We start from the raw sequence: 27126 nt of genomic DNA on the forward strand, positions 1-27126 counted from the left end.
TGTAAGCCTACAATAGGCCGTCTGTGTGAGGTTCGCCATTGTCAAACACACAGATTGTTTGGATTAGTTTATGTAAATGTACTGTTGTATTACCCTTTGAAAAATAAAAAGATCACATTTGTGTATGAAAAGTGGTTCCCTTCACAGGCAGCATTACAGATTCCTTACCCTTTACGGTGCACGTGAGAAGTGCTGGAGCCTGGCAGCACGGTGCGACTCCGTCGCTGCTGCCGACCTGCCTTCTTTTCATTTGTTGGAAAATAGAAAATTTTATTATAGATGCCGTCTCCTAAGTCAGGGATTATTAAATATGTGTAGGTGAGGCATTGGGAAATTAATTACAAAAGGTAGATGTGTAGTGTTTTGCATACATTTTTACTTCCTTGACCCCAAAAAAGGGTAAAAAAAAAAAAAAAAAAAGCACATGCTCATAGCACAGCCTTAATTCTTTCAGCTTTAGTGCTGTGCAGCCGTCTGGTGATGAGTCTCATGCAGACATTCCCTTTCGCCTGTAATTAATTTATTTCACCTTAAATAATAGAATACAAAGCATACGTTTGAGTGCATATTCTTCTAGAGTCTTTTATTTGAAATAAGCAACCACCAGGATTCAGATCTAACCATAGATGGGGCCTTGCTAGTAAATTGGAGTTTTCTTTCCATTTCTGTTTAAAAGGAACTTCATGTTTATTTTTAAGTTCTCAGTTACTAAGTGATAGAATGCTTTGCTGTAAGCGTTGCTTTGGCCTAAATGCCATGGGGTGGCGAGTGCCATTTGTCGTATCCAGTCTTCAGCCAGCCCCATCCCGTTCCATCAAACACATTGCAAAGCCTCCTTGGATGCCCTTGCCCAGCTCGTACACGGCGTGTCCTGGTGCTCCTGTGGAACTTGGCCTCACGTATGGCATATGCTCATCCTGGGACAGTGCCTAGGTTTTTAGGAGTGGGTCCGCGCTCACCCACTGGGATGTGTATCGTGAAATGGAATGAGTTCACAGTCTTCCTAGTCCTTGGACCCCCTCAGTAACATTTCTTCCTTCTTGCTGTAAAATCTTCTAATCTGAGAAAAGTTATACCCACAACTCAAACTGCAGGTTGCATTTAAAATCAAGCTATTGCCTGGCCGGTGTGGCTCAATGTATTGAGCGTCGTCCCATGGACTGAGAGGTCACTGGTTCTATTCCTGGTCAGGGCATGTGCCCAGGTTGCAGGCTCAATCCTCAGTGGGAAGCATGCAGGAGGCAACTGATTGATGTTTCTCTCTCACATCGATGTTTCCATCTCTCCCTTCCTCTCTCTCTAAAAAAATAAATAAAATAAAATCAAGCTGTTGCATCAACAGCTTGCTGCATAAAAACAGGAGTAAAGGAAGCTGCAGGCATCCCTGCCTTTGGGGAGTGTGGAGGCTTGTGGAACAAACTAACAAATACACACGTGACACCTCCCTCAGCTGCCGCCCAAGTTGCGCCGTGTGGGTGGACCAGCTGTTTCTCTGGGGTCCAGGAAGGCTTGGGGAGAAGGTGATTCTAGGAGGAAACCTAGTTGAGTGGGAAGGAATGGAAGAAGCTTCGTGAATCTCCTTGGCCAAGAGTAGGTGCCTGTGTGGGGTCTGAAGAGGGTGCATGGTGGGGGGCGGTGCGTGAGCAGTGGGGGGCCCTGAGGAGCCCTGGAGCTCCCACAGCAGCTGTGTCCCCAGAGGTTGAGCACATGCAATGGGAAAACCTTTACTGAGTGGTGTTTAGAATTGCCGAAGTGTTGAGTTTCGAGTTTTAAAAGATTCTTCTCTTTGCCATGTTAAGAGAAGCAAAAATGGACAATCAGACAATAGAGAACTATCAGGATGAGCGTGAGGGATACCCTGTCCCGCTTCAGTACACTGTCAAAGGAAACGCCGACGGGCCGTCCACGCTCCGCGGACAGGCGCTGTGTCCCAGGGGCAGCAGCCGAGCGTGAGTGCGCCTGGTGCACGGCTCAGCGTTCTTTAGGACTTCCCTGTGGTCGTGTCAGGAAACGCTGTAGATGGTACTGTACGTGCTGGGCACATGAGCAGTACACTTTCAGGTTGCCCGGAGACCAGTGCGGGGGAGGCCCACCCCGAAAGGGGCCTCCGTCCCGACTCAGGACGGGGAGCGGTGACGTGAAATGTGGGGCTGGGTTTTTCTTTTCCACGTTCTCCTTTCTGCGACCACAGTGATTAGGGCTGTTTTGAAATCGTTTCAGCTGCTATGAAAACAAAGCTGCCCCTGTCTGGAAGGGCCTTTAACTCTTAGAGACACGGCGACCCTGTGGGCCGCGGGGACAGCAGCAGGCAGAGGAGATTCTCCAGCAGACCACAAGCTATTTTTAGACACTTTCTCATTGCGTCCCCCTGCTCGGGCCGTTGTCATCTCGAGCATCCCTGTGGGCCACAGCAGCCCACCCGCGGCCCTCACAGCACCAGGGCCGGGCGAGGAGCTGCCGCAGGAAGGCAGAGGCTGGGAACAAAGGCTCTGCCACCGTCCTGGCCTCCCACCGCCGAGGAATGTCCCTCGGCCTCAGAAAGGCCTTCCCTGGAGGAGCTCAGTGATTCATGCCGAGGACGTCCGGGCAGCGAACGCAGGGCCTGACCCTGCTCCGGCAGGGAAGCCAGGGCCAGAAACGACGAGTCAGGGGCCTGAAAGCCCCTGCTACGCAGGGGTGTTTTGGTTTCAGGTCTGTCTTTTGTTCCGAGAATCTGTTCTCACGTGACAAGAGCATAGACAAACATAAAAACGAGTTCTTATGGGAATACTTGACGACAAGTCTGCTTCTGTCCGGGTTTGCTTCAGCGGCTTATTTTTTAAAAATGCGAATGACTCATCATCTTTAAAAGAGAGACGAAGTTGCTATTTAAAAAATAAAGATTGCTTTTCCACAGAAGGGCTGAGCAGAATGTCAGGTATCAGACGGTTCTGCGGCCGGGCCGGGCAGCGTCCAGGACGGCCCTGGGGCACGGTGCAGAGCACATACGTGTAAGAGGAAAATCCTACAGCAATTCTAAGTGACATAAGAATTCAACTTTGGCCTGACTTTCAAAGAGATTATCTTTGCCCAAATCATCACATGATGGAAACTTGCCATGTAAATATCAGTTACTAACTTTTCTAAACATAGCAACTTCTTTTTAAATAGAAAATGAACACAATAAGAAAAATAGGAAAAGAAACCCTCCCAGTCCAATCCCTTCCTGCTCCATGCCCCAGAAAAAATCCTCTCTTGAAACCTTAACTACAGTAAAAAACATGAGGTGCATAAGCTTTCATTTCAAATTGATGATTGCATTAAGATTTAATAGTTTACAATTAAGATGAATATTTCAAGATTATAGCAAAACCCACACTGTTCTCGATTTGCTCTTCTGTTCTGAGTCTGTAATTAATTTTTGTGGTCCACTGTGTTCAGACAGACCTTAATTGAAAGAGCAGGTTTGAACACACAGCCGTTTTGAACCTTCCCCTTGCTTGTCTTATCTGTCCCTCGTGACCGTCCTCCCCAAGACAAGCATGTGATCATCAAACAGAAGTTTAAAAGTTAAGAAACTCCTATTGCCGTTGACAAGGCTGACATTTCATTAACTTGTTGGTTCAGCCTTCAGATGCGCTCTCGAAGCAGAGCACCCTGTCTGGGCTTTTGTTCCCTCTTCCCTCACAAGCCTCAGTCATGTTTAATTTGGAATCCAGGCTCCTTTGGCAAATTAGCAATTAGAACAATTTTGTGGGAATATGTATATGTGTCATTAGTTTTCCTGCAAATTAATAGCAAGGGCAGAGGTCAGGCAGAAATTTTCCACTTGACTGCACTCTCTCTGTTGAGACTTGGCACTTGGTGTCGGAGTGGCCACAGCTGCTCCCTGCCGCCTCTTCCTCCAGGAACTCTCTTTTAATTAGTTTACCTCATAGCCATCATTACAAATATCACTGCCTCCCTCCTCGAAACAGAATTACTGTTTCTACAAAATATTCTGGTGGGCCCTGCACCACTGCACATCGATGGGGGGGTCCCTCGAATGCTGCATTTAATCATTAGATCACCTCCATCCGCGTCTCCTAATTAGAGTCCTCACAATACATTTTTATCTGGTAATTAGCTGAGATTGGCTGCTTCCTCTGTGGCTTGTTAGAGACAGCCCAGCAGTGGGTGTGGATCTCGGTGTCATTTGTCAAGCCGAGGGAGCCCTCTCGCTCTCTTCTGGCAGAGTATTTATTTCCACTTGCTACCGATGTTCAAAATCCCCCCGAAAAGTCTTGTGTTATTTTTTTCTTCATGGATTGTGTGAACCTGGAGGGATTTAATTTTTCACTGCTGTGTTTTGTTTTGTTTTGTTTCGGGGTTTGTATTTTTTTTGTAGAAACAGCCCAAATTGAGACCTTTGTAAAAGCTACAAGAGTCAGATTCCTTTTACGTCTCAGGTTATCATCCCTGCAACTTGACTGTCGCTCCAGTCCGAGTTCCAGACGGGCTGCCCTTCCTGAGTGTGGATGCGTTTGGGTTGGGGGCACTTAGACCAGAACCCAGTGGACGTGGTGATCTTTTCCACAAAACTGGAAAGGGGCATGCCCACTTTTTAAGGGACGTTGCATGTATATTTAAATGCTATTGTATTTCTAACAGAGTCAGTGTTGAGGGTGAGGTCTGTGAACCGCACGGAGAAGCCCAGGAGAGGAGCTGGCCCGCAGAGCGGCGTGGCGCACACGGCGCCGCCCTGGGTGGTGCCTGCCTCCTGGGCCACTGCTCTGTTCCTGCTTCTGTCTCTTCGTTCCAGATGCTCCTGTCTGCTCAGGAACGTTCATGGATCTCGTTAGAAGCAAGGATAAAAGCCATCCGCTTAGTCCTTAGTCTTTTCCAAGCTGAGTTTACAGAAAATGAAACTTGTTGGTGTTTCTTTTTCTCATTACTTCACAAGTGCGTGTTTGAACTGGCGTTGTGAATTTGGGCAAATGATTCGGTCTCTCATGAGCCTCAGTTTGCTTATCTGTAAAATGTGAATGCTGACATCTCAGGTATTGTTGATGGCCCAAGCATCCAGTGGACACAGCGCAGCAGCAGAGAGTCTGCCCTGGGGTTCTCATACGTGGCACCCACGACGTCACAGCATTGATGCTCTCAGGCATAGCAGCCTCTGAATTTTAAGAGCGATATATGAATCAGCTTTCGCCTTTCATGCATGATTTCCTGGACCCTCGGCCTGGGCCGGTGCTTATGCATGGTGTCTGCCTGTGGTCATAGTGAAGGTCGAGGCAGAGAGGGGTCAGCCCCCACCTCCCTCTTGCCCTCCATCCCACGGCTGCCCCCTGAGCTGCGAGCACTTAGTTTGCAAACGTGTGTCACGAAGTCAGGTGTCCAGCTCTTCTGTACATGTCCGCTCTTCCCCGTGTGGGAGGAGGTCTGTCGGCTGAGCCAGCACCCCAAGGAAAGGGGGATAAAAGAAAACACAGCGAAAGCTTGCAACCCCGCATTCAGTTTCAACACCGCGTTCACATTTTGCACTAACGTTTCCCCACTGTTGTATTTCTTTTCCTCAAATTCGTTGCCTTTTTACGGAATTGCCCTAAACACGTTAGACAGAGTTTTCGTGGCCTTTTTCATTACTAGAGTATGAGCAAGGTTGAGTTGTCTCAACACATTGAAACTCCTTCAGTAAGTTCTTTGATAATGATGTCAGAGGAATCTCATTTTGGATATCTTCCACAAATAATGCCTTGTACTAGGACTGTTGTAATGGTGAAACAGACTTATTTTGTGAAGTGACTCGAAATAATGGGTTGAGAACATGTTACAGAGGAAGCTACTCTGCTCAAGTTTCTTGGATTTGGACCAACTGTGTGTATCTGTGTAAACTGTAATAAGTACTATGCTGAAAACTATCGAGTTCTTCAGCTCAGCCAGACTCAGTGTTTCCATAACAACCAATTTTGGGGAAGGGGTGAGGGGCTAAGGCTGTTTGTCCAGTATTAGTAAGAGACATACTTCAAGGGGAAGGTTAGATTGATGGAGACAAAGAAAGAATCAAAACAGTACCATTGATTTTCCTCCGTGTTACTTCAAATAAGTAGTATTTATTTTCTTGCTTGGTATGATAGGTTGTCCCAGTCCTATATTAGTGAACATTAAAAACTTGAAGGGGAAAAGGTCAACGGAGATTTTACAGTTCTCTGCCTGTCCCGTGCCGTGGCGTAGGGAAGGAGTGGACTGCAGCCCTGGGTGATGGAGGGACGAGATCACACGCGCCCTCCAGGGCCGTCTCTGCTGGCGGACGAGGCTCGCCGTCAGCGCAGCTCCATGTGCTTGAGTCACAGGCCCCACGTCCTGGCGTAGCAGCCTGTCCCTGTGCCGTGCCGTGTGGCAGCCACTTGTCACACGTGGCTACTTACATTTAAATTCATTAAAATGGAGTAAAAGCTTTTTATCGAAGCTAAGTGGGAACAGTCCTCACTTGAGCTAGCAACTGCAGAAAGTCCTGGGAGCTCAGGTGGCCGCCAGCCGAGCCCAGCCAGCTCCGCAGCGCAGGTGTGTGCACGGGCGCACGCCTCATGTTTGGGGGGACTGGAAACATCTCCCTAGAGAAGTGAAACCACCGGCATCCCCTGCGTGCCTCCTGCTGCACTGCAGAGGCCCTCCTGGTCACACTGTTTTCCCGGGTCTTCTAAGAATTGTTCTTTTCCTCACAGCTGAATCTGGTGTCAAGCGTCACCCTCTCTAAATCTGCATCGGAGGCTTCTCCACAGAGCTTACCTCATACTCCCACCACCCCGACGGCCCCCATCACTCCCGCCACCCAAGGCCCCTCCGTCATCACCACCACCAGCATGCACACGGTGGGACCCATCCGCAGGCGGTACTCAGACAAATACAACGTGCCCATTTCTTCAGGTAGATACTCTGTTCTTGCTGGTGTAGACCAGCAATATGCAGTTCTTGTCGACTGGCCTCTTTTTTCAAAGTGGTAATTAACAGGACGATGATTCTTATTTAGCAGATATTGCGCAGAACCAAGAATTTTATAAGAACGCAGAAGTTAGACCACCATTTACATATGCATCTTTAATTAGGCAGGTAAGTAAATAACACAATATGTGAAGTCATAAAAAGGGGTGCGTGTACAGGGATATATTATATTGATGAAGTAGATTTAAAACCGTTTAGTATGCAGGCATGCTAAAACCTTGTCTATAAGGGTTTTTAAAACTGCAATATATAACATAATTGCTTTTGATTAAGTATTACAATACGATGTGATTATTAGGAAATTCATTTCACACAACAGTGAAAATGAGCCTGTTTAAAGATGGCAAGTCAATTATCACAAGCTGCAGTAATCTCTGATCCCTAGAATTAATCTGAGCTCTAAATAATTACTGAGCTTTAATCAGCTGGTGAAATGTTTTGCATTTCTCTCTGATTTTGCTTTATGAATGACTAATAAATTAATATTTCTGTACGGAAACAGAAATAAAAACTCAAAACAATTACATAATTTCATTTTGAATTTTGCTATTGAACTGTTAAATACAACCATTAATCTTAGATCATTTTGTGAAACCTTTCTTAGGATTTAACTCTGAATCATTGTTATTTTATATTTTCAAGAAATTGTATGATGACGACTCTGCTGATGTGGGCATAAATCACGTTTTCTGTTACTTTGCTTTGCAGGCCATTCTCGAGTCCCCAGAAAAGCAGCTGACACTGAATGAAATCTATAACTGGTTCACACGGATGTTTGCTTACTTCCGGCGCAATGCGGCCACGTGGAAGGTGAGCTCTTGCCAGGCCTGTTTGGTCTTGGGTCTTGATATTTATAGAAGAGTTTGTTGTTGAAAAATGCAGTTATTGTAATGTACATCTACATTGTTTTGATCTACTGAAAGAATCGAATTGATAGGAAGATCTGACTGAGAAGACAGCTCCACTGTGTGAACAGGGGACAGAAGTCTGTCGTCACGGTGTGCTGGCGTTCGGACAACCACAATCGGGGCAGCTCCTCTGCCACCCACATTTCGAGGTTGACCCATTACTTATACGAACCTCGTGCTTTTAGTCTTTAGCCACCACCAGTATTTGCAGAGATACAGGTAACTTCTTGATGCCCTTAGGAACCTGGAGAAGTGATCGAACTTGACACAACTTTCATTGGTTGGATAAAACCTCTTTAACCCGGTTAGCGGGGGAAGCTTCGCATCCAGGTGCGAGTACTGTATGTGGGAGCGATTCCAGGAGAACCCAGTATATTATTACATTTTTTGTTTCTTGAAGTTAAGAGAGTCAGAGATTCTCTGGAGAAACAGAGTAGCATCTGAATTATGTGACTTCACTGTAACCCCATTTGCTTTAAAACAGGTCAAACACCATAGGTCCATGTGGACACCCCCAAACAAAGCATGAGGTCATACGACGTACCTCGTTTTCAGTTCAGCAGTTGGTTCATAGCTTCCATCAGCATTTACTCAGTTGCAAACGCGAGATTAAGCCTTCACAGAATTTTAGACGTTCCCACTTTCAGTTTCTTGGTCTCTAACATCATTGCTATAGAAAAAGGCAGGTGCAACATGCTATTGGGAGGCAGGGGGTAGGTTTGTGGTGTTTTTTTTTTTTTACTACCTAGAAATTCTTATATTCCCTAAATTCCAAAACATTTAAATATATTTAAAACAAATATTTTAAGATATTTTTACATGTCAGTGTTTCAACTGTGATAGGGATTTATTATGGGGGACACGGAAAATTTGCTGTGCTTGAAATAAATGTCTTCCTTGCTACTTTCTTAATTTAATATGAGAGAAAACAAGCAAAAACAGAAGCCATATTTCCTCTGTTACATTCTTGACAAATTAGCATTATAAAAGAAAATGAATGTGACCGTAGCATTAACTCATCAGGTTGACAGAGCTGTGCCGGTTGTGCCCCATCGTCCTTGCTGTGTCCATGAGACACGTGGGCCTGAAGGGACCTTGCTCAGAACGCTGCCCTCTTCCTGCACCTGCACCTGCCCTGGACGCCAGTACCAAGGACACTCAGCTGGGAAAACTCTGAATTTAGGAAGTATAGCATGAAACAGACATATTCTTCAAATTACCTTTTTCTAAATAGCAAATAATCACATTTAAAAATAACGATCAGTTGTGATTATGGTATTTAAGCTCAGATCTTTAGATTTAATTTTTTCATTTTTGCAAACTGCAGGAAAAAGTGCCATTGATATAAATAATCCTAGATGAAGTACTTAATGACTCATCAATATGTATAAATTTTGCTACGTGTCCTTATTTGTATTATGGTCTTAGTCAAAAGATGAGGTACCCAGTTAAAGTGATGACTGAAAAGAGCTTACTCATCTTTTTGGGAAACTTGATTTCGTGTTGCTTTTGCTTAGATGTGCGACCTCTTTAAAAATGAAACTCCAGTGTTGACTCGACATCTGTGCTCACATGACGCTCGCGCGGGCAGATCTGAAACAGTCCTTTCTTCAGACGTGGCTTCCTTGGATCTGTTCAGTTCTGTGCATTTATTTTAAAACATCAGATGGTTGGATGAGGAGAAATGCTGATTTCTTTCCCACTTATATCTCCTGTAGGGGTCCATGTTCTGTTTTGTTTTTTAAGGAAATTATTTCAGCCTCCTCAGTGTTGGTAACAGTGGCACTTAGCATCCTTAGACTGTACCTGTGTGCCGTATAAAAATAGGCTTATTTAGAGACCAAGACTACCATTTAGATGCAAAAAAAAAAAAAAAAAAAGTGTCTTACTGAGTACAATGACAATATGCCAAAGGTTTTTTGGAGGGTTTGGTTTTGTTTTGAAGCGAGGCCACTAGGCCTGTTAGTGACTCGGGTGCATTTCACAGCCCTGAGCGCCTCGAACCTGCCCCAGTTATGCTGCTGCTGCTGCTCAGAAGCTCCTCGAGAATTTGTCCTGTGGGTTCTGTCTGTGAGCGGGTTCATCAGGCCGTGTAATAAAACATGTCTCATTATCTCCTAAATACTCTGTATCAGAAAATAAAAAAATTCATCATTATCTCATTTGACTCCTCAGAGTCACCAACGGTGATTATTCAGAGATTGGAACACCTCTCCGAGTGTTAAGATTTGTCATTCGGAGGACATTTTAGAGAGGGGATGTGGCAGGTGCTGGAAGGAGGGGTGCACCATGTCTGAGCAATGGCAGCATCACACGCATGGAGGGTCTGAGGTGTGGTGTGTGCATCTGCTTCTCATGCTCACCTGTCACCTGCATATTCCCTACTGAAGGACAGTTGTGAGTAAATGGCATGGTCTTTGTAATGTCCTCATGTGTGATTTTGCAACTGGATCAGTAAGTTCAAACAGAGGACTCAGGAGATGAAGCCATGCTTAGTACTGTACCCAGTGAGGGTTGTGGCTTTTCCTGAAATTCAAAGGAGAGATGAGACCTTAAAAACTCTTTACCCCTCAGTCGAGACCCTTCTTTCTAATAGATTACCATAGATGTCAAGGGTCTCCGCTTAGCAATGCACAGAAATTACTTTTTTTAACCATAAGAAAGAAACATGTGGCTGTAGAAACCATCAATGCAGAAATATCATCATTTTCCCATTCAGAATTGCACTCATATGTTCCTTTGGCATTTTCTTAGTTAATTAAGGTACTTGCCCATAGTAAGGGCCAATTTCTGTGTAGGTCCCGGAAGGTAGGACATACCTTGATGATGGATACTGATCCATCGACGGCCCTTTCCCCACTCCTGTCAGCTCCCGAGGTGAGACTCTCCGTGGTGAAATCCGATGTAGAATTCTTAATAAATCTGAGAAAACCTGCAGAAGTTAAAGCCAAAACTTTAACAAAAAAGAACAAAAAAAAATATGTTGAACAATAATAACGGAGTCTTCATCTTTCATAGTTTAAAAAATAGACACAAACTGCCCTTTTTCTGGGAGGTAAGTGAGTTTACAGGGACAGTTTGGTGCCATTCATTCCTCCTAATTTTGAAGTCACACTAACAATATTTCCAGATATTTACTGTGAATTCTATTTTGAGGTTCTATGCATATTAAAATTTTTTCTTCTGAATTGCTTTGACCAGATACTAGACTAAAATTCCAAAGTACAATTAATTCATGGTTTTGGTTTTTTATCTTTGCTTTTTGGAAAAGGCTCTCTTGACCACAAGAAGACTGTCTGAGGGGGTGGCGGCCATTGCTCTTGGGGTGGTGGTAACAATGGGGACGGTGAGGCTGAACTTAATGCTGTTGATGGAGTCCTTTCTCATAGAAATGTGAATGTTCTCTCTTTTATACCTGCTGCAGAATGCAGTGCGCCATAATCTTAGTCTTCACAAGTGTTTTGTGCGCGTAGAAAACGTTAAAGGGGCAGTGTGGACAGTGGATGAAGTAGAGTTCCAAAAACGAAGGCCACAAAAGATCAGTGGGTACGTCCACCGTGTTCGAACTTCTCGGCCCAGCTCGGATTGTGCTAACAAGCGTCACGTAGAGGCTCTGGCTTCTGATGGTGTCAGACCAAAGACTGGTCTCACGTTGTCTCAGCCAAGGAAGCAAAAAAGCATTTCATCCCTCCTGTCGTGTGCCCGCCAGCCCCGCCCTGCCTGCCGGTGTTTGTTGCGTCACACATGCTAGTAGCTTGTAGGTGGCATATTAACCCTCACAAACCATGCGCTTATGCTTATTGCATTTTATTTTCTTTCTCCTGTTCCCTGTATTGGATGTCTGTCCTGCCCCAACCCCGTCTGCTTTTGTTGCTCTCCATCTCCTTTGCCGCCGCTCCCACCCCAGGGTGCCATTCGCACCAACCTCTCACTGCATAAGTGCTTTGTCAGAGTAGAGGATGAGTGTGGGTCCTTTTGGACAGTTGATGATGAAGAGTTTAAACGTGGCCGCCGTATTCCCCGAGGCCGTCCTCGCAAATACTGCCCCGGTGAGGACTTTGACGAGCTTGGCGCACAGTAAGAGCCTTTAACTTGCTTTTGTTTTTTGTTTTTTCTGCGGTTGCTTTGCTCTGCATGGTTGGTCATCCCACTAGTCGTGCATTTCACCACGTAGCGGCCACGCTTGCTGCCACGGGACTGCCGTGTGGTCTGCACATGGACGTCTCGTTGCTCCTTGGAACACCCATGCCTGGAACAATGCTTTTTTGGTGTCTTTAATGCAAATGCGGGTTACCTTTGGATTCCGCAGCTTCCGGGGACCCTGTAACTAAATGCTTCTGTGGGACTCGGAATTCCTCCAAGTACAAAGGAAGCTTTCGTGTAGAGTCAAAATGCGTATTTTATGGGGGGAATTTCTTCTCATTTTTGCTTACTCAGTATGATTATAAAAATTTAGTAAAATGTTTGATTAAAATGCTCCAAACTTAGAAAGAAGTGGGCAACAGCCATACCCTTCGTTTAAGGTCCTGGTGGATGGAGGCGCCTCCTACTGGAAGGCACTCCCTTGCCGCGGCATCTCCTCGGTGACTGTTTCGTATTTTTACTCTTAAAAGGCTAGAGGTTTTCTGAAGACAGTGTCTTGTCTTCAGTACTGGACACTGCATCAGATATTCTTGTACCTTCCCAGTCATGGCTGTGCCAGGAAAACCTCAGCCGGCTCCTGCCTTAGCGGGTGCTCCCCTGGCATGTCCTTCTCTGCCTCGGAGCTCTGCCTTCAGAACCACCGTCCTTCCTGCAGCAGCACGGTGCAGTTCGGTCATGGGGTGCTGGGGAACCGAGACCCGCCAGCTCGCTCTCCGAGATGCCGCGGTGAGCTCACGGCCTCCACAGCCCAAGGCCGAAGCTGCTCAGCCATTAGAAATGGGCAGAGCGGTCAATATTTTGTGATACAAAAATTCATCAGTGGAGGGAGTGCCCATTACTGCAGCCAGAATTTTGCCCCCAGTTCCCTTGAATAGCAAAGTCTGCATCCCGGAGGAGTTCACACAGACTGCCCAGTAAGCCTGGGGATGCGCAGAAACCTCCCTTTTCTTGGTTTGGATAGTGGGGATGGTTCTGATTTGGAAGGGTGCCAGTGAGCTTACACAACACGTAGCCAGGAACCTGGGGGTCGGTCGCATGTAACGCTGAGTTGTCTCTCTCTCTCGCGCAGTAACCCTTCCCTCATCAAAAACATGCAGAGCGGCCACGCCTACTGCACCCCCCTCAACGCGGCGCTGCAGGTAAGACGGTGCGCGAGGGCCGGCCGAGGCCTGTCTCCCCCACGCATTTCAAAATATATTAGCCTCACTCTAATTAGATATTAAATTTTAATTCTGTTAAACTTTTTTCTTAAGTGCACAAAGCATCGTCCTCCCTGGAGGCAAACACATCGGCGGCTTCAGCATTAGCAGGATGCTTAGCATTTTGAATATTGTGGCAAAAAAATTAAAAGTTCACTTATTAATATTTATCAGCGGTATCATAATTTCCATCCTCTTATTTCAGAATTTCACTTGAGGCAAAAATACCACAAGTGTAATTACTGCAGCACAGCTATTAATGTGCTGGGTGATAGGCCAGCGCATCACGTGACCCCATTGTTCAGGCTTTAAAGGGACAGCGGAGCTTTTCATTTCTTCTTCTTTTAAAGACTGTTTCAGCATCTCTCCTTTTGTCTGGGGTGGGTGGGGTGTCTGGGTTTGGGTTGCTTTGCAACAGTGAATGGTTTTGTTTAAGTGATAGAGGTGTGTGGGAAACCGGGCAGACGGCGCGGAGTCCGCAGGGACGCGGCTGCTCCCACAGGCAGGTCAGGCGCAGGGCACTAACCTAGCAGGAGGGTCACCACCCAAACGGGAGTCACCAGGGCAGCGCCAGCATCTCGTGGGCCTGTTCTCTCCTGTGCTCCTCGGTCACCAAGGAGCAGTCATCTGCCAACCAGTCCACCGGAAGCCTGCCGGCCGCCTCAGTCCAATACCTGCGTAGGGTTCAAGCTTCTTCAGCAGTTCACAGGCAGGCTGTCCTTGTGGCCAGTGGTCCCACTAGATTGTTCTAGAACACAGGCCCAGGGAACCTTGATAACTTTTAGATGTCGTATTCTGCAGATAGAGCTGACATATAGAACATAACACCATGGCAGACCTTCCCAGCTTGCATCTTTGACGGGGGCTGTATCGCCCTAAAATTGGCACTTAGTTGTCACAGTGCTTTGTGCCTCTAATGTCCACTGTGCGTAGACAGACACGTGTGCTTCATGCGGGGACGGCGCGGATAGAGAAGCAAAAGGCTGAGCAAGGCTCCTTACAGGATGACAATGAAAGAATGGTTGAGAACTTGGCATTGTGGGAATGGGGTGGTTAGAGAGGAGGTGCTGGTGGAGCCCTGCTTCCCTACCCATTAAACCAATATTAATTGAGCACCTACTCTGCCTCCTACGGAACCATTTTTCCAGGTCACCCAGCAGAGGCTTCAGGCTCCCAAGAACATGCCTTCTCCACCGTTTCAGTACAGAGGCAAATTCACTGAACTTAGCTTTTCAGTAATTAAATTTATTTATTCTTAGCCGGAACCAAATTTACTAGGAGGAACTACTCTCTGCATTTTTTTTTTTTTTAATTACTTATAGTTTACACAGTAACTTTAGAAAAGCAAATGAAAGCACACTTAGATGCCGGCTCTGTAAATACCATTCATTAGTGACTTATTTTCCCTGGAGTCTTGTGAAGTGTGAATTTAAAGGCTGCTCTGCTCTGGAATGGCATTAAGATTACAAGCACATTGTACATTCATGAGGCGGAGAGAAGAAAGGCAGTGATCCTCCATCCGCTGGATTCCCTCACTATGTAACTAATTTCAATTAGAATGCTCTGTCATTACAGACTGTCCTCGTCTCATCCTAGACACTTGTCTTTGCATCCTCTGCACCCTCCCTTGGTTTCAGTGATAGCCCAAAATCTGCTGCCGTTTTCCAAGAACACTTTATGTCCATAATGAAGTAAGGTAAATCTGTCGATACAATTTCATGTTGAGGAGTGATCCTTCCCCTCTCTTCTCCTGGTTTGGATCCATGGTCAGTAGACAGTCTCAGAAGAAAACTTTCTGCTGTGCAAATTAAATAAAGATTCTACCAGCAGGCCTTCCTTCCATTATTGGCCATTTCCATTTTTCAAGACAAGGAAAAATAATAGTGGAATGACGTCTTAAAAAGGTTACTACTGTAACATAATGCATGATGTACAATATATAAAATGGACGGCAGAATCCACTAAGAAATAAAACACTGGACTAGGACAGAGTGCATTATGCTTTGAAAAAGTGAAGTGACTAAGGGTGACCATAAGCTCCATATGTACAGACTGTTCACGCAGGGATCTCAGGAGTGCATCTCCGGGAGCGCTGGGCCTCAGCTCTGTGACCTCAGCCTCCCCGTGGTCTGGGCAGAGGGGCTGGTTTGGTATGAAGCCACATTCTGTGCGCAGGCCCATTTATAGGTTTAGTTCGTTATAAGAATTGTAACCCAGCTGTTCCTTAGGTGACATCAACTACAAAAGGAACCACTTGCTTAAGCATAAGCAGTAGGTGAACATTTTTCTAGCCTTGGATGAGTTGCTTTGATCACTCACTCAACAAAGAATGTTCAGGCAATTCTTTGTACCGGATGCCAGGCTCCCTTTGCAGCTGACTGGTCACTTTGTAAGGGACAGGCTGGTTTCTTCACTTGCATCCTCCTTTGAGGTCCACCTCGTCGATATGAGTGCTGGCGTCTGGGGTGCTTTTCACCATTGTGGCTGTTGAGCATCTGCCCACATTCTGTGACCCAGTCCCAGTCGGAAATGGTGCTGACCTGGAACACTCTAGATTTAAGGAGAACACATCATCCAAGAAGGTTGCCCTGTCCATTGAGTGACCAACTCATCCCAAAGAGCACATTCTCATAAACATTCCAGTTTTATTTTTACTTTTCAATTTTTGACTTGAGGAGTTGCTAAAATACCAAATTAGAGATGGCCCCACTTTTACCACTTTCCAGCTCTGCAATAGCGAAACGATCTAGTGAGAACTGGCCATGTGCTGTTTTCAGGTGAAAGAGACTCTGTGATGGTCCCTGGAGCTTTCATGACCAGGAGAGGACCTCAGTGTTGCCTCAGACGATGGCATTTATGATGCTCACCTGGCTGTGGGTTGCACACGCAAGCACACACCTGGCAAATAATCCTGCCTATTACTGTGCCAAAATTTAAAAATGCATTGTTGCATTTACAAGAGATTTGTTGAAAAAGTTTTTGATGCAAATTTGACAAACTGTAGGAGAGTGAGGAAGGTTCAGATATGCTGTTCATCAAAATTTCACCACGTTTGAATATAAAAACCCCACTTGTTAAAAGAAGGTAGTTTTTGAGTTTTAAGTGAAGGGAAGGTGATGCTGTGGCTCGCAGGGCCCAGATTTGAAGCAGTCCATCGGCCAGTGCTGGGTGAGATGCGTGTGGTTCTGCAAGGCCTTTCTGGCTTTGGAGTTTACGCAATGAGTGGGACTGTGGTCATAGCAGGCAGGCCTCTGGCAGCGGGTGTGCACCTGTTCTTTCTTCGTTCGGGCCCTACCTTCTCTCTGGAACAGGATTTCTAGAATAGCGTGGATTCTGCAGAACTGGCCAGATGGCCTCATGGTACTTGCTCCACATTGGAATGGAAAACCAGGCACAGGGCTGCCTATGAGAGGTCAGTTTTGATAAATCTTGGTCTAAATGCCATTGCCAGTTTTTGAAAGTCTGCCCTCTTTAATAAAATGAAAAGTCACTGGGTCATAATTAGTACCCAGATGAACCAATATGGAGACTTCAGTGCAGTGATAGATTTGGCTATTTTCTGCATTTCAGCCGGGAAGGGGGGGAGGTGTCATGTTATTCAAATGCAGTAAGATAATGAACAGTATTCTCCTCTAGAGTTCACGATTTTTCTTCCTTTCATTTTCACACTTTTTTGCTGAAATACGATTTGGACCTTCCTTTTGGCAGAGAGTATTTATTTACTTATTTATTTTTAGTCCTAAAATTCTAGGTGACTGATCTGGTCTGAGTCTGAAAGGTTTCGTGGTATGACCTTCAGCCAGTTATCTCAGATGACACTAAACAGATTCAGAAATCAGTAAAATGGAAATGATGGGGGGAGATAAAAATTGATTCCAACTCTATAATCTCCTCCTCTTCTATAGGATCTATGAAGTAAATGTTTATGGAAGTTCTCATAAGTTTGAGCTGTGCAGCCAGAATAATGTGATCAGCTCTCTAATATCCAATACTAGAGTCATCAAAGTGGATAAAGAAATGAAAATCCCATTACATTTCCCTGTGATCTGGAAATATTCAGTTGCTCTTGAGAAAGGCCTCAGACGTCAGCCTCATATTAGATGGCCTTGTCTGAACCACGTGATCCTCCCCACGGGCGCTTGGAGCCCTGGCCAGCTCTCTGGAGCCAAGCCTAGGACCTGTGTCACAAGTCTTACTTCACAAGACCCTTCTCACTCTGCTAGAAACTTGAATTTGCCAACCACACTATAATGACTTAAGCTGAAGATGGTGGCTGCACCCATAATGAGCAGCTTCCCTGTCTGTGCCTACCTCACATCTTCACACGTTCTCTTGGTTGATGGCAGGCTTCGATGGCCGAGAGCAGCATACCTCTGTACACTACCGCCTCCATGGGGACCCCCACGCTGGGCAGCCTGGCCAGCGCCATGCGGGAGGAGCTGAACGGGGCCGTGGAGCACACCAACAGCACCGAGAGCGACAGCAGCCCCGGCAGGTCCCCCGTGCAGGCCGTGTGAGTACCGTCCACCCCCAGACCTCCGCGGTCACTCCGGTCTCGTGTTTTATGTGCAGCCAGCCTTTCCGGGGCCAGTCTTGACACCCGTGCTGTCGTTTCTGACGTCCCGGAACCCAGTGCCTCTGGAAACGTTAGCGGGGTGAGCACCGTCCCCAGCTGCCCGTGGAAGCGGCCGGCGCCCTCCGCCCGGCGCCTGCGCACAGCAGTGAAAGGGGTGTCACGCTCGCTGTCCTGCCCAGTCTGGCACTGCAGGCCATTGTTTGAGCCACCTCACCTTGTCCTCGAAAGAGTGTGCGTCGCGTGAAAGGCTGTGGTTTGCCCAGCTCCTGGGCTGCCGCCCGACGGGGAGGAGGCGCTGGTCGCCCTGCCTGTGCGCCGAGCCCCAGGAACCCTGCCCGCTGCCGCGCGTGGGGCACAGGTGAACGGCAGCGTGATTGGTGCGCTGCCCTTACAGTATCAAAAGGAAAACTGATGGAAGCAGTCTAGCCGCAGAGGGCAGCGTGGTCCATGCTGAGTGGGCATGGCCCCGGGACCAGGAAAAGCCCAGGAAGGGCTGCGGTCCTGTGGGTGTGCAGGTCCTGAGGGGCAGGTGGGGCTCTGACAGTCCCTGGCTCCCAGGAAAGGGTCAGAAGAGAGCAGAAACCATGCCTCCCAAATGACCGGACCTGTGAGGCTGCCACAGAGTGAGTCTAGTCTCCCTTTTAGCAAGTGTCTGCGAAACTGTGGCCCCTGTGTTCGCACCCTCGGCTCTTAGAACAAGCTGCTTGTCTACACAGACTTTCTGAATTACTGACCAGCATCTTATTTTCAGATTATTTGAGCAATAGGAATGGAAAATATGACCTGTAGCAATTAGGAACAGAATGAATTGGCATCTAATGACAAAGAAAAAATGCTGTCTGCCAGGGTAATTTGTGGGTTAGGGGGAATCTGAAATGTGATTATGTAGCATTTGAATTTATGCCCACAGTGATTTGAAAAGGATTTTTAAAGATGGAAATGATTTTTAGTTTATATGAATAGTCTCTCAGCATTTACTCCGTGCTGTTCTGATAGTCCCAAAGATCGTGCTTTCTGAAGCAGCCTGGTGTTTCTGACCGTTACCGGACTCGCTTCCCTCTTCAGGGAAGTCACTGCCGTGGCAGCAGTGTTTACTCGCGTTAGGAAGTTCAGCACAAATGTAAATTGCTATATAAGCTACTTCAAGAAATACTCATTAGAGCAAAAATATCTGAAGTTATTGAATGGAAGAGATAATATTTCTCATTATCCTTATGCTGATGTATATTCCTATTTAGTATAAAGGATCACTTAAACAAGAAAGAAAAAAGTATTTGGTAAAAACCTCAGGCAGCATTTTAGGGTGATGTTAATTTTGCTGTGCAAGATAAAGTTGCTATAAAGTTAATTTGTTTAACAACTTTGAATTAACGCCAGTATGACCAGAAACCATGCTTTATAGCAGTCAGCATAATTTTAATGAAATGAAGGTTTCATCTGCTTTTTAAAAAAGAAAAGGAAAGAAACCCTATATAAAGACATTAAATGCATATGATATTTGCTCAAATCTCACAGGTTCACACTGTTTGCTAAACATAATCGTATGTCAGCAGCATCTTTCCTGGGCCTGCTATCGGAGTCACAGACTGTTACTCTTTTTGACCCCGTATTTCCATTAAGTGGATTCTATTATGACATAGTTTCCATTCTTGTCCAATATGCATTACCCTGCTATGATGCAAATTGTTTCTTAACTGTTCGAGTCTATTGAAATAAATCACGCTGTAAACTTTACAGCGGGGCTTAAAGAACCTTGTTAGTACTGTAGCCCCGCTAATGTCTGGTGTTGAAACAGAACGCTTCGTTCTTACTGTTTCTGTGACACTCAGATACCATTACACTGTTTCTCTTTTGAAACCCTAGAAAGTAGTCACATAATTGTGGCTTTGGGGCATTATACTTTTATCCTGATAGGAGCTAAAGGAGCTACAAAGCAAAATACTCCAAGCTGTGCACACCCTTGGAACACAATGCAGCTTTAGTTAAAAACTCTTGTGTTCCCAGAGTGGCTAAACACAGGAATTACTCGGATGTAAGAAGGAAATGTGTGGTTTTACAGTTACTCACTGGTAGCCCTTTGGGAAATAGGAGTTGGACAGAAAGAGGAGTGTGTGAGGGGGTGTTGATCTGCAAGAGGAGAGGCACGCCCTGCAGCTTGTTTCTAGGGCACACGTGGGTGCATGAGGCACGCATCTTACCTGAGGTATATCCTGTGCGAAGCCCGTTCCCTCCCGCTGTCTGAGCACTGGGTGCCCGTGCCCTGCACCTGCTGTGCTCGGGTGTCTGCTGGTGTTAAATAGCAGGAAGCCGGAGTTATCTGGCTGTGTGGTCAGGCCGTCACACAGCGTCTCATCAGTTCCCATTTGTTGGGGACCCAGCTGCATTTGGCACTGGGATTGAGCCACTAGGCATGACAGGGTCATGTTTCTTCGGGATGGTAATAATCTTAGTGAGGTTTGGTTGTAAATTTGGGGGTGGGGGGGGAGTACTCCCTAATGTGAACTGTGTTGGCAAGCTTATGGGTATCTGATTTTTATTTAATTTTTGCCAAGCAAAATATTTGTCAAAGTCTAAAACTCTAAAGCGAGGACTTGATGCCTGACTGTTCCATTTCTTCTAGGCCCCCCCACCCCTCAGCTTTGTATCAGCGCAGTGTCATCAAATTCAGATACCTAAGCCTGAAAAGATTAACAAATCTGAGTCTAAAAAAAATGAAACTAGGAAAATGTTGACCGAGGAAATTACATTTGAACTTTAGTATATAGCAAAGTAAAACACAGACACATCTCTGTCCAGTTAGTCACAAACACCTGATTGGCGGCAAAGGCAGCAGTTTATGAATCCACCTTCCCAATAGTAATGACATGAAACAAACATGAAGTAATGTACACTGTTGTCAGTAACCCAAGAAACACAATTTAAGGTAACCGGAGCTTACCTGATACCTGCTAAGCAAGAAAACATTTTTTAAAAGTAGTGCTTGGTGCTGATGGGTTTGAGTTAAATTGATAATAGCCTCTTTGGAAATGAATACCACAATCAGTCATGAGAATCATAAAGATGTTTTGGCCTTTGCTCTAACAATTTCAATCTTAGAAATTTATTCTAAAGAGGTAAATCAACAGAAGTAGAGAGATTAATGGATAAAAGGCATCACTGTGTTACACAAAGAGCAGACTCCCAGTGTTAAGGTGCTAAGGTGTCAACATGTTTATGGTATCTCACATGGCCATAAAAATTATAATAATAAAAACAAAACAAACAATTGTATTCCTGCTGTTTACAGGCCATGAAAGTATGACCCCACATGCACAGGAGAGGCAAAAACAAAACACCTCTCCCAGTTAGGGTTTGTGGGTGATGTTTTATTAAGGAATAATAATCAGTACATCTAATTCTTCCCAAAAGATTGCAGGGGATCCTCCAGGGCTGACTTCGCAGGAATATAGATGCGGTTGTACAGGATGCCATGCTTGGAACGGTTTCCACCTTGAAATTCTTACTAAATTCTGAGCGACATTTCCACTTTACATGGGGCTCTGCAATTATGCAGCTAGTCCTGGGTCTCACTGTAGAAACACAGATAAATAGGACCATCAGAAACCTAAAAGTAGCCTGGCTGGTGTGGCTTAGTGGATGGAGCATCATCCCATGCACCAAAAGATCACTGGTTCCATTCCCAGTCCAGGCACGTGCCTTGGCTTCCGGCTCGATCTCTGGTAGGGGACTAGTAGGGAATATGCAGGAGGCAGCCCACTGATGTTTCTCTCTCATCGGTGCTTCTCTCTCTCTTTCCCTCTCTGTTCCCCTCTCTCTAAAATCAATAAAAACATATATTTAAAAAAAAAAAAACTAAAAGTAAATGGACCACTAGTGAAGTGTGCTATTATACAACTTGGGGATATTTTATTTTGCAAGTAACTTTTAAGAATATTGGCACAGTTTTAAGAAAGCTCTTTATCCTGACATCTGCCTGGGCTGTGCTAATTTCGGAGTCAGTTGGTTTTCAGAAGGTTCGTGTGGTCCAGGGCAATCCACGGCACTCCTGTTGTGTCATCAGTTACTTAGGAAGCCAGCCGTCGCCAGTAACAACTCTTATTACTAATACTTGATAATGTCAATTAGAACCTCCTCCCTACGCAGCCTGTCCCAGCCAGTGGCCGTTTTAACTTGAATAGTTCTTTGACATATCAAAGCCCCGTAACAGAAAGTAATTTGTATTTGCAAAGGCTGGGTTGTAAATATGATTTACGAACAACATTTCTCAATTTTTATCTGAGTGGTGTCCTGTGATCCCTCTGGGCCCCTTCAGCTGAACCTTGCTTGGTCCATAATGAGGCGGTTGGTGGGTTTCCTCAGGGGCCCCTGTCCCCGGGGCTGCTACCAGCCGGCCTCGTGTTCGCCTTGTTTACGGTGACAGCGTTATTATTCTGATTGGGGCTCTGCTTTCTTATCACATTGTTGTGTTGAGGGAGCCTTTTCCTCTTCGTTTGTGTTCCCTGGCAGGGCTTTTCTTGCCTTATTGACAGCTTGTAGCAATAGGCATTAATTTGGAGGTTCAAGCATGTATCATGGCGTCTCTGCACTGTGTTTGCTTGAAGTTGATTAATGATAGACCCTTGCTTGGGGTCGGTCTCGGGAGAGTTCTCGCACAGGTTCCGCATGTTAACTAGCAAAGCAGAACACACAGTGATTGCCCAGCGCGCTGCACGCGCCCCAGCCACCCTCTGCCCGTCTCAGTTCCCACAGTGGCCTGAGGGCCTGCCCTCATCCACCAGGACATCCCCGCGGCGCCTGTTTTCCAGTACTCGGAGTGGTCCCCAGACCAGCTGTCCCCTGGGAGTGCGAGGACGTGCAGAGCTCAGGCACCCCAGACCTGCTGTGCAGAGCTCAGGCACCCCAGACCTGCTGTGCAGCGCTCAGGCACCCCAGACCAGCAGAGTCCCCTGGGAGTGCGAGGACGTGCAGAGCTCAGGCACCCCAGACCTGCTGTGCAGCGCTCAGGCACCCCAGACCAGCAGAGTCCCCTGGGAGTGCGAGGACGTGCAGAGCTCAGGCACCCCAGACCTGCTGTGCAGCGCTCAGGCATCCCCAGACCAGCAGAGTCCCCTGGGAGTGCGAGGACATGCAGAGCTCAGGCACCCCAGACCTGCTGTGCAGAGCTCAGGCACCCCCAGACCAGCAGAGTCCCCTGGGAGTGCGAGGACGTGCAGAGCTCAGGCACCCCAGACCTGCTGTGCAGAGCTCAGGCACCCCCAGACCAGCAGAGTCCCCTGGGAGTGCGAGGACGTGCAGAGCTCAGGCACCCCAGACCTGCTGTGCAGAGCTCAGGCACCCCCAGACCAGCAGAGTCCCCTGGGAGTGCGAGGACGTGCAGAGCTCAGGCACCCCAGACCTGCTGTGCAGAGCTCAGGCACCCCAGACCTGCTGGGTCGCATTCTGCATTTTATGAGAACCTCAGGTGATGGGCGTGCACACAGACAGGTGAGAACGCTCGCCCCTGAGGAGGAGCGCTGCTCTGTCCAGGGTCTTCGCTGATAGGGTGTCTGCCCTGAGCTGGCCAGTACGGTGGCCTTGGCCACAGGTGGCCCCTGAGCATTTGAAATGTGGCCAGTGCGACTGCGGGCCTGAACTTTAAACAATGTATTGCATTGTCATTTAGATGGCCACACAGGCTAGTGGCCATGGTGTCACAGTGCTTTCCTGGAGGCTGCTCTCTGTGCCCAGAACAGCTGTTCTGGGGCCGGGAGGTCCTCTCACCAGCCTTCTCTTGTGTTTCCAGGCACCCCGTGCATGTCAAAGAGGAGCCCCTCGACCCCGAGGAAGCCGAAGGGCCGCTATCCTTAGTGACAACAGCCAACCACAGTCCAGATTTTGACCACGACAGAGATTATGAAGATGAACCAGTAAATGAGGACATGGAATGAACGTGTGCACAGGCCGACCCCAAGAATGAAGATTGAAAAAAAAAAACAAAACATGTCAAAAGTTAGCAGTGAAATTGTTCTCCATTTGTTGTACAGTCTGGAGGAGTTTCACTACATTTTGACAACTCTGAAATGTGTTAACTCTTAGTGCCATCAAGAATCCCATTTGGGAGTATTTTTGATTTTTCTACTTTTTGTTGAAAAAAGGAATTTGTACTCTGTGCATTGGATGGACTTGTTTGGTACTTGGAATTTTCCTCTCTTAACAGTCAACATCTGTTGTAAATTTGCTAAACTGATTCACTTTTAGCAGCAGACTTTGAACTGCAGTCCTGCCGACGTTGGACCCCGAGGACACCCGACTGAGCATGTGCACCTACGCTGCAGACCAAGCCTCTGCCCAGACTGGGGGTCCAGCGGACGGCCTGTTTGCACAGTACTGCATGTCGATTATCACTGCCTTTGCTCCATCTTTTTTTTTTTTTTTTTTTTTTTTTGCTTCCAGTTGGGATGGGGAAGGCCTTTGTGTGTGTATTGGGGGGAGGGGTTAAAAATAATTATCCCAGACTTTTTAATGTATTGCTTTTTTTTTTTCTTGCTTCTACTATACATTTTAAGTTCTGACCTCAGGCCTCCACTTGGGCCCATGGCCTCTTGGAGGCTTAAAGTTTTCTGTACCTTGTGATGAATGTTAATAGGTGTTTTTATTATACAAAGCTGAATGTCACTTCTTGTTTGTAGTTTTCTGTCACTCATTCCATTTTTCTTCAGACATCACCATGTTTTCTTGAAAGTCAGAAAACATTCCGTTTTGGTCTTTTTCAAAAAGGTCCCAAATGCTGCACTCTACACATGAAGGTCCTCTCACCCAGAGTGGAGATCTGCCGGAAAGAGAATGAATGACAGAAAAAAGTAGTCACCCTAGGAGCAGTGCAGATTCATCCCACGAAGCAGTATTGGAGGTGTGAAGGGGTTGTTTCAGATTTTCCTCTTTTCTTGTAGCTACCATCATTCTTAATAAATGCCTCAGAGTGTTACCAGCACACGGAAATGTGGGCGGCACCCCCCAAAATGTCTCATAATCGTTAGACAGTCTAGCTGTTGAAGGCTCCCCTTTGGGGGGCCACTGGGATGAGCCGTGTTAAACCGGGGGGCTGCTTTGCTTGCGAAGTGGCCGGGAAGCTGGCTCCCCTGAGTGAAGGAGGTGGTGGTGCTGCGTTCAAACCTCAGTGCAGACCCGCTTGGTGGCATCAATCTGTTTGAATGCAAATTAGATTTCAGATGGAACTTGTTATGGGAGGTAATGAAGACTGAGTTCAGCAAACACTAAGGTGTTCGTTTCAAATGTGCAAATTGGCTGCTGCGGTTCAGGTTGTCATGCCGTCTGGTCACAGCAGCCTAGGGTCAGCGCCAACATGGAGCACGTCGCACGGTGGGGCAGCTTCAGCCAGGGTGTGGTCACTGCCACTCGTCCGCGGGAACCTGGCCACTTCCCTCTGCAGACCCTCTCCTGTCTCACCTGTTCATCGAGGACCGTAGCTCTTGTTTTAGTTTGAGAGCCCTTTGGAGCTTAATTTATATTCTTTGTACCTTTTTTTCTAAAATTACCAAAGATATTACACAAAGGTAAATTATGTTCTCTGTTTTATGCTTTATCTGATGAAGCCAAATATCCTCTTATTGTTGATCAAAGGAGGCGAAGGGATTTAGAGGCAACCGATGAGATGTAGGCCATTGCTCACCTGAGGACGAGAACGCGCCTTCAGACACGCAGACCAAGCAGGCGGTGGAACCAAAGTTGTTGCTTTTCTTAGTTGTTGGTTTCTTCTCTTCTGTGTCTCTACAGAGACCAACACTCATTCTTATAAAGAGATACTGTGGGGCTGCTGAAGGCAAAAATAGGACACAGTATTAAGGGAGCAAACAAAAGAAGGGAGCCCCGTCTTAAGGAAAAGCAGCTGTGCCTGGAAACTTAGGGGTATCCAACGAGGTAACATTCAGAGAATAGAAAGCTTCCCCGTGGAAGTAGACCACGTAAGACTCCTTCTAGAAAACAGTTTTTGAGAAGAAAGATTGTGTGCCACTTTTATTTAAGGGCTGTGCTGCGCTTGCCACGTTCATTTGGGTTCATCTTGGCATGTGTCCTCGGTTTTACTTTGTTCTAAAATTTCTTCTTTTTTCTCTGATTAGGCTTTGGTTAGCATTTCTCTTTTTTTTAAAAAAAAAAAAAAAAGTAACACTCCTGTCCACTCGTAAGCTTGGTACAAAAACTTCTTTGGCAGTTGACTTTGAAGCTTCTCTCGGCTTTCTGTGTTCGGCCGTCTGTGGTCGCTCGGCTGTGGAACCCCAGCAGCCCCGAGGTGTGCAGGCCTAGCCAGGCAGGGTCAGGGAAGGGCCCTGTGCTTCTAAACTGAGTGGTTGCTGGTTAGTTTGGTATTCAAAAGAGGATAAAAATCTGGTAGATTAGTTCATTCTCAGCATGTGTAGCTAGACATGAGTAAAGATAACAGCATGAGAAACTGTTAGTACGCATACCTCAGTTCAAACCTTTAGGGAATGATTAAAAATTTAAAAAAAAAACATTTCACTCAGTTGCACTTAGTCGTATGTCTTGCATGCTTAGTCTAAAGACTGTAGCAAAAGGAAAAAAAGAAAAATTAGATTCTACATATCTTTGCAGGTATCGCAGCCTTGCGGAAGAACCAACTGAAAAATTCTCAGGCTTACAGCAAGCAAACTTCACTATGATTTTTACAGTCCTGATTCTGTATCCCTTGGGGCTATCCCAGTCACTTCTTTAGGGTGGGCTTTATTATGTTGTACATATATCCCGATGTGTCTGTGTGATCCTTGTCATTTTTGGGGGAGGGAGGAGGGCAGTTCTTTTTTTAGATATTGTTCCTAAAAAGGAATAAATGCATACACCTGTTTGTCAAACACCTTTGCTTTTTGTGCAACTGCTTTATATTAATGATACTTTAAAAAAAATAGCTTTGGGAAAAAAAAACTACTGTATGTAATGGAATTGCAGAATATGCTGCACATGTATTTTATTTAGTTATCCTTGCTTTCAGAATATTGGATGACATTTCCTGACATGTGGGAGAGAGAAATTCCCTAACTTTTTTTTTTTTTTTTTTTTTTTTTTGCTTTTAAATTGTAACATAGTTAACAGACTTTTTTTCCTCTTCTCATTGATTGGAACATTTTGTACAGGTTTTTTGTGTGTGTGCGTGCGCATGTGTGTTAATCTGTTTTTTTGATACATTCCTATCCATTGTGTTTATTCTACCACTGCCTTCCTGGCTATCTTAAACAAGTTCATTCATACATTTGAAAAGAGAAAAACTGTTTTAAAAATGTTTTCTCCTGCTGCAGTAAATATTTTGCATGATGAAATTGCAGGGTCA

General features: G+C 46.1%; 1 protein-coding gene across 3 annotated transcripts in view; it reads left to right on the top strand.

Annotated features, from left to right (window-relative positions):
• Window positions 1-26824, top strand: part of FOXP1 (forkhead box P1) — a 159379-nt gene extending 132555 nt beyond the window's left edge. For 2 of the 3 annotated variants that reach the window (XM_036266554.1, XM_036266553.1), the window contains 7 exons: window positions 6687-6888; window positions 6992-7071; window positions 7672-7773; window positions 11296-11417; window positions 13084-13153; window positions 17560-17726; window positions 23572-23751. In XM_036266554.1, coding sequence (XP_036122447.1) covers window positions 6687-6888; window positions 6992-7071; window positions 7672-7773; window positions 11296-11417; window positions 13084-13153; window positions 17560-17726; window positions 23572-23716 — 888 coding nt within the window. In that variant the 3' untranslated portion in view covers window positions 23717-23751. Of the gene's footprint in view, window positions 1-6686; window positions 6889-6991; window positions 7072-7671; window positions 7774-11295; window positions 11418-13083; window positions 13154-17559; window positions 17727-23571 lie in introns of all 3 variants that reach the window. The other variant, XM_036266552.1, reaches the window with a different exon arrangement.
• Window positions 26825-27126: the final 302 nt, after the last annotated feature.

The sequence above is a fragment of the Molossus molossus genome, unplaced genomic scaffold (genome assembly GCF_014108415.1).
Source record: "Molossus molossus isolate mMolMol1 unplaced genomic scaffold, mMolMol1.p scaffold_m16_p_18, whole genome shotgun sequence".
NCBI classification, from domain to species: Eukaryota; Metazoa; Chordata; class Mammalia; order Chiroptera; family Molossidae; genus Molossus; species Molossus molossus.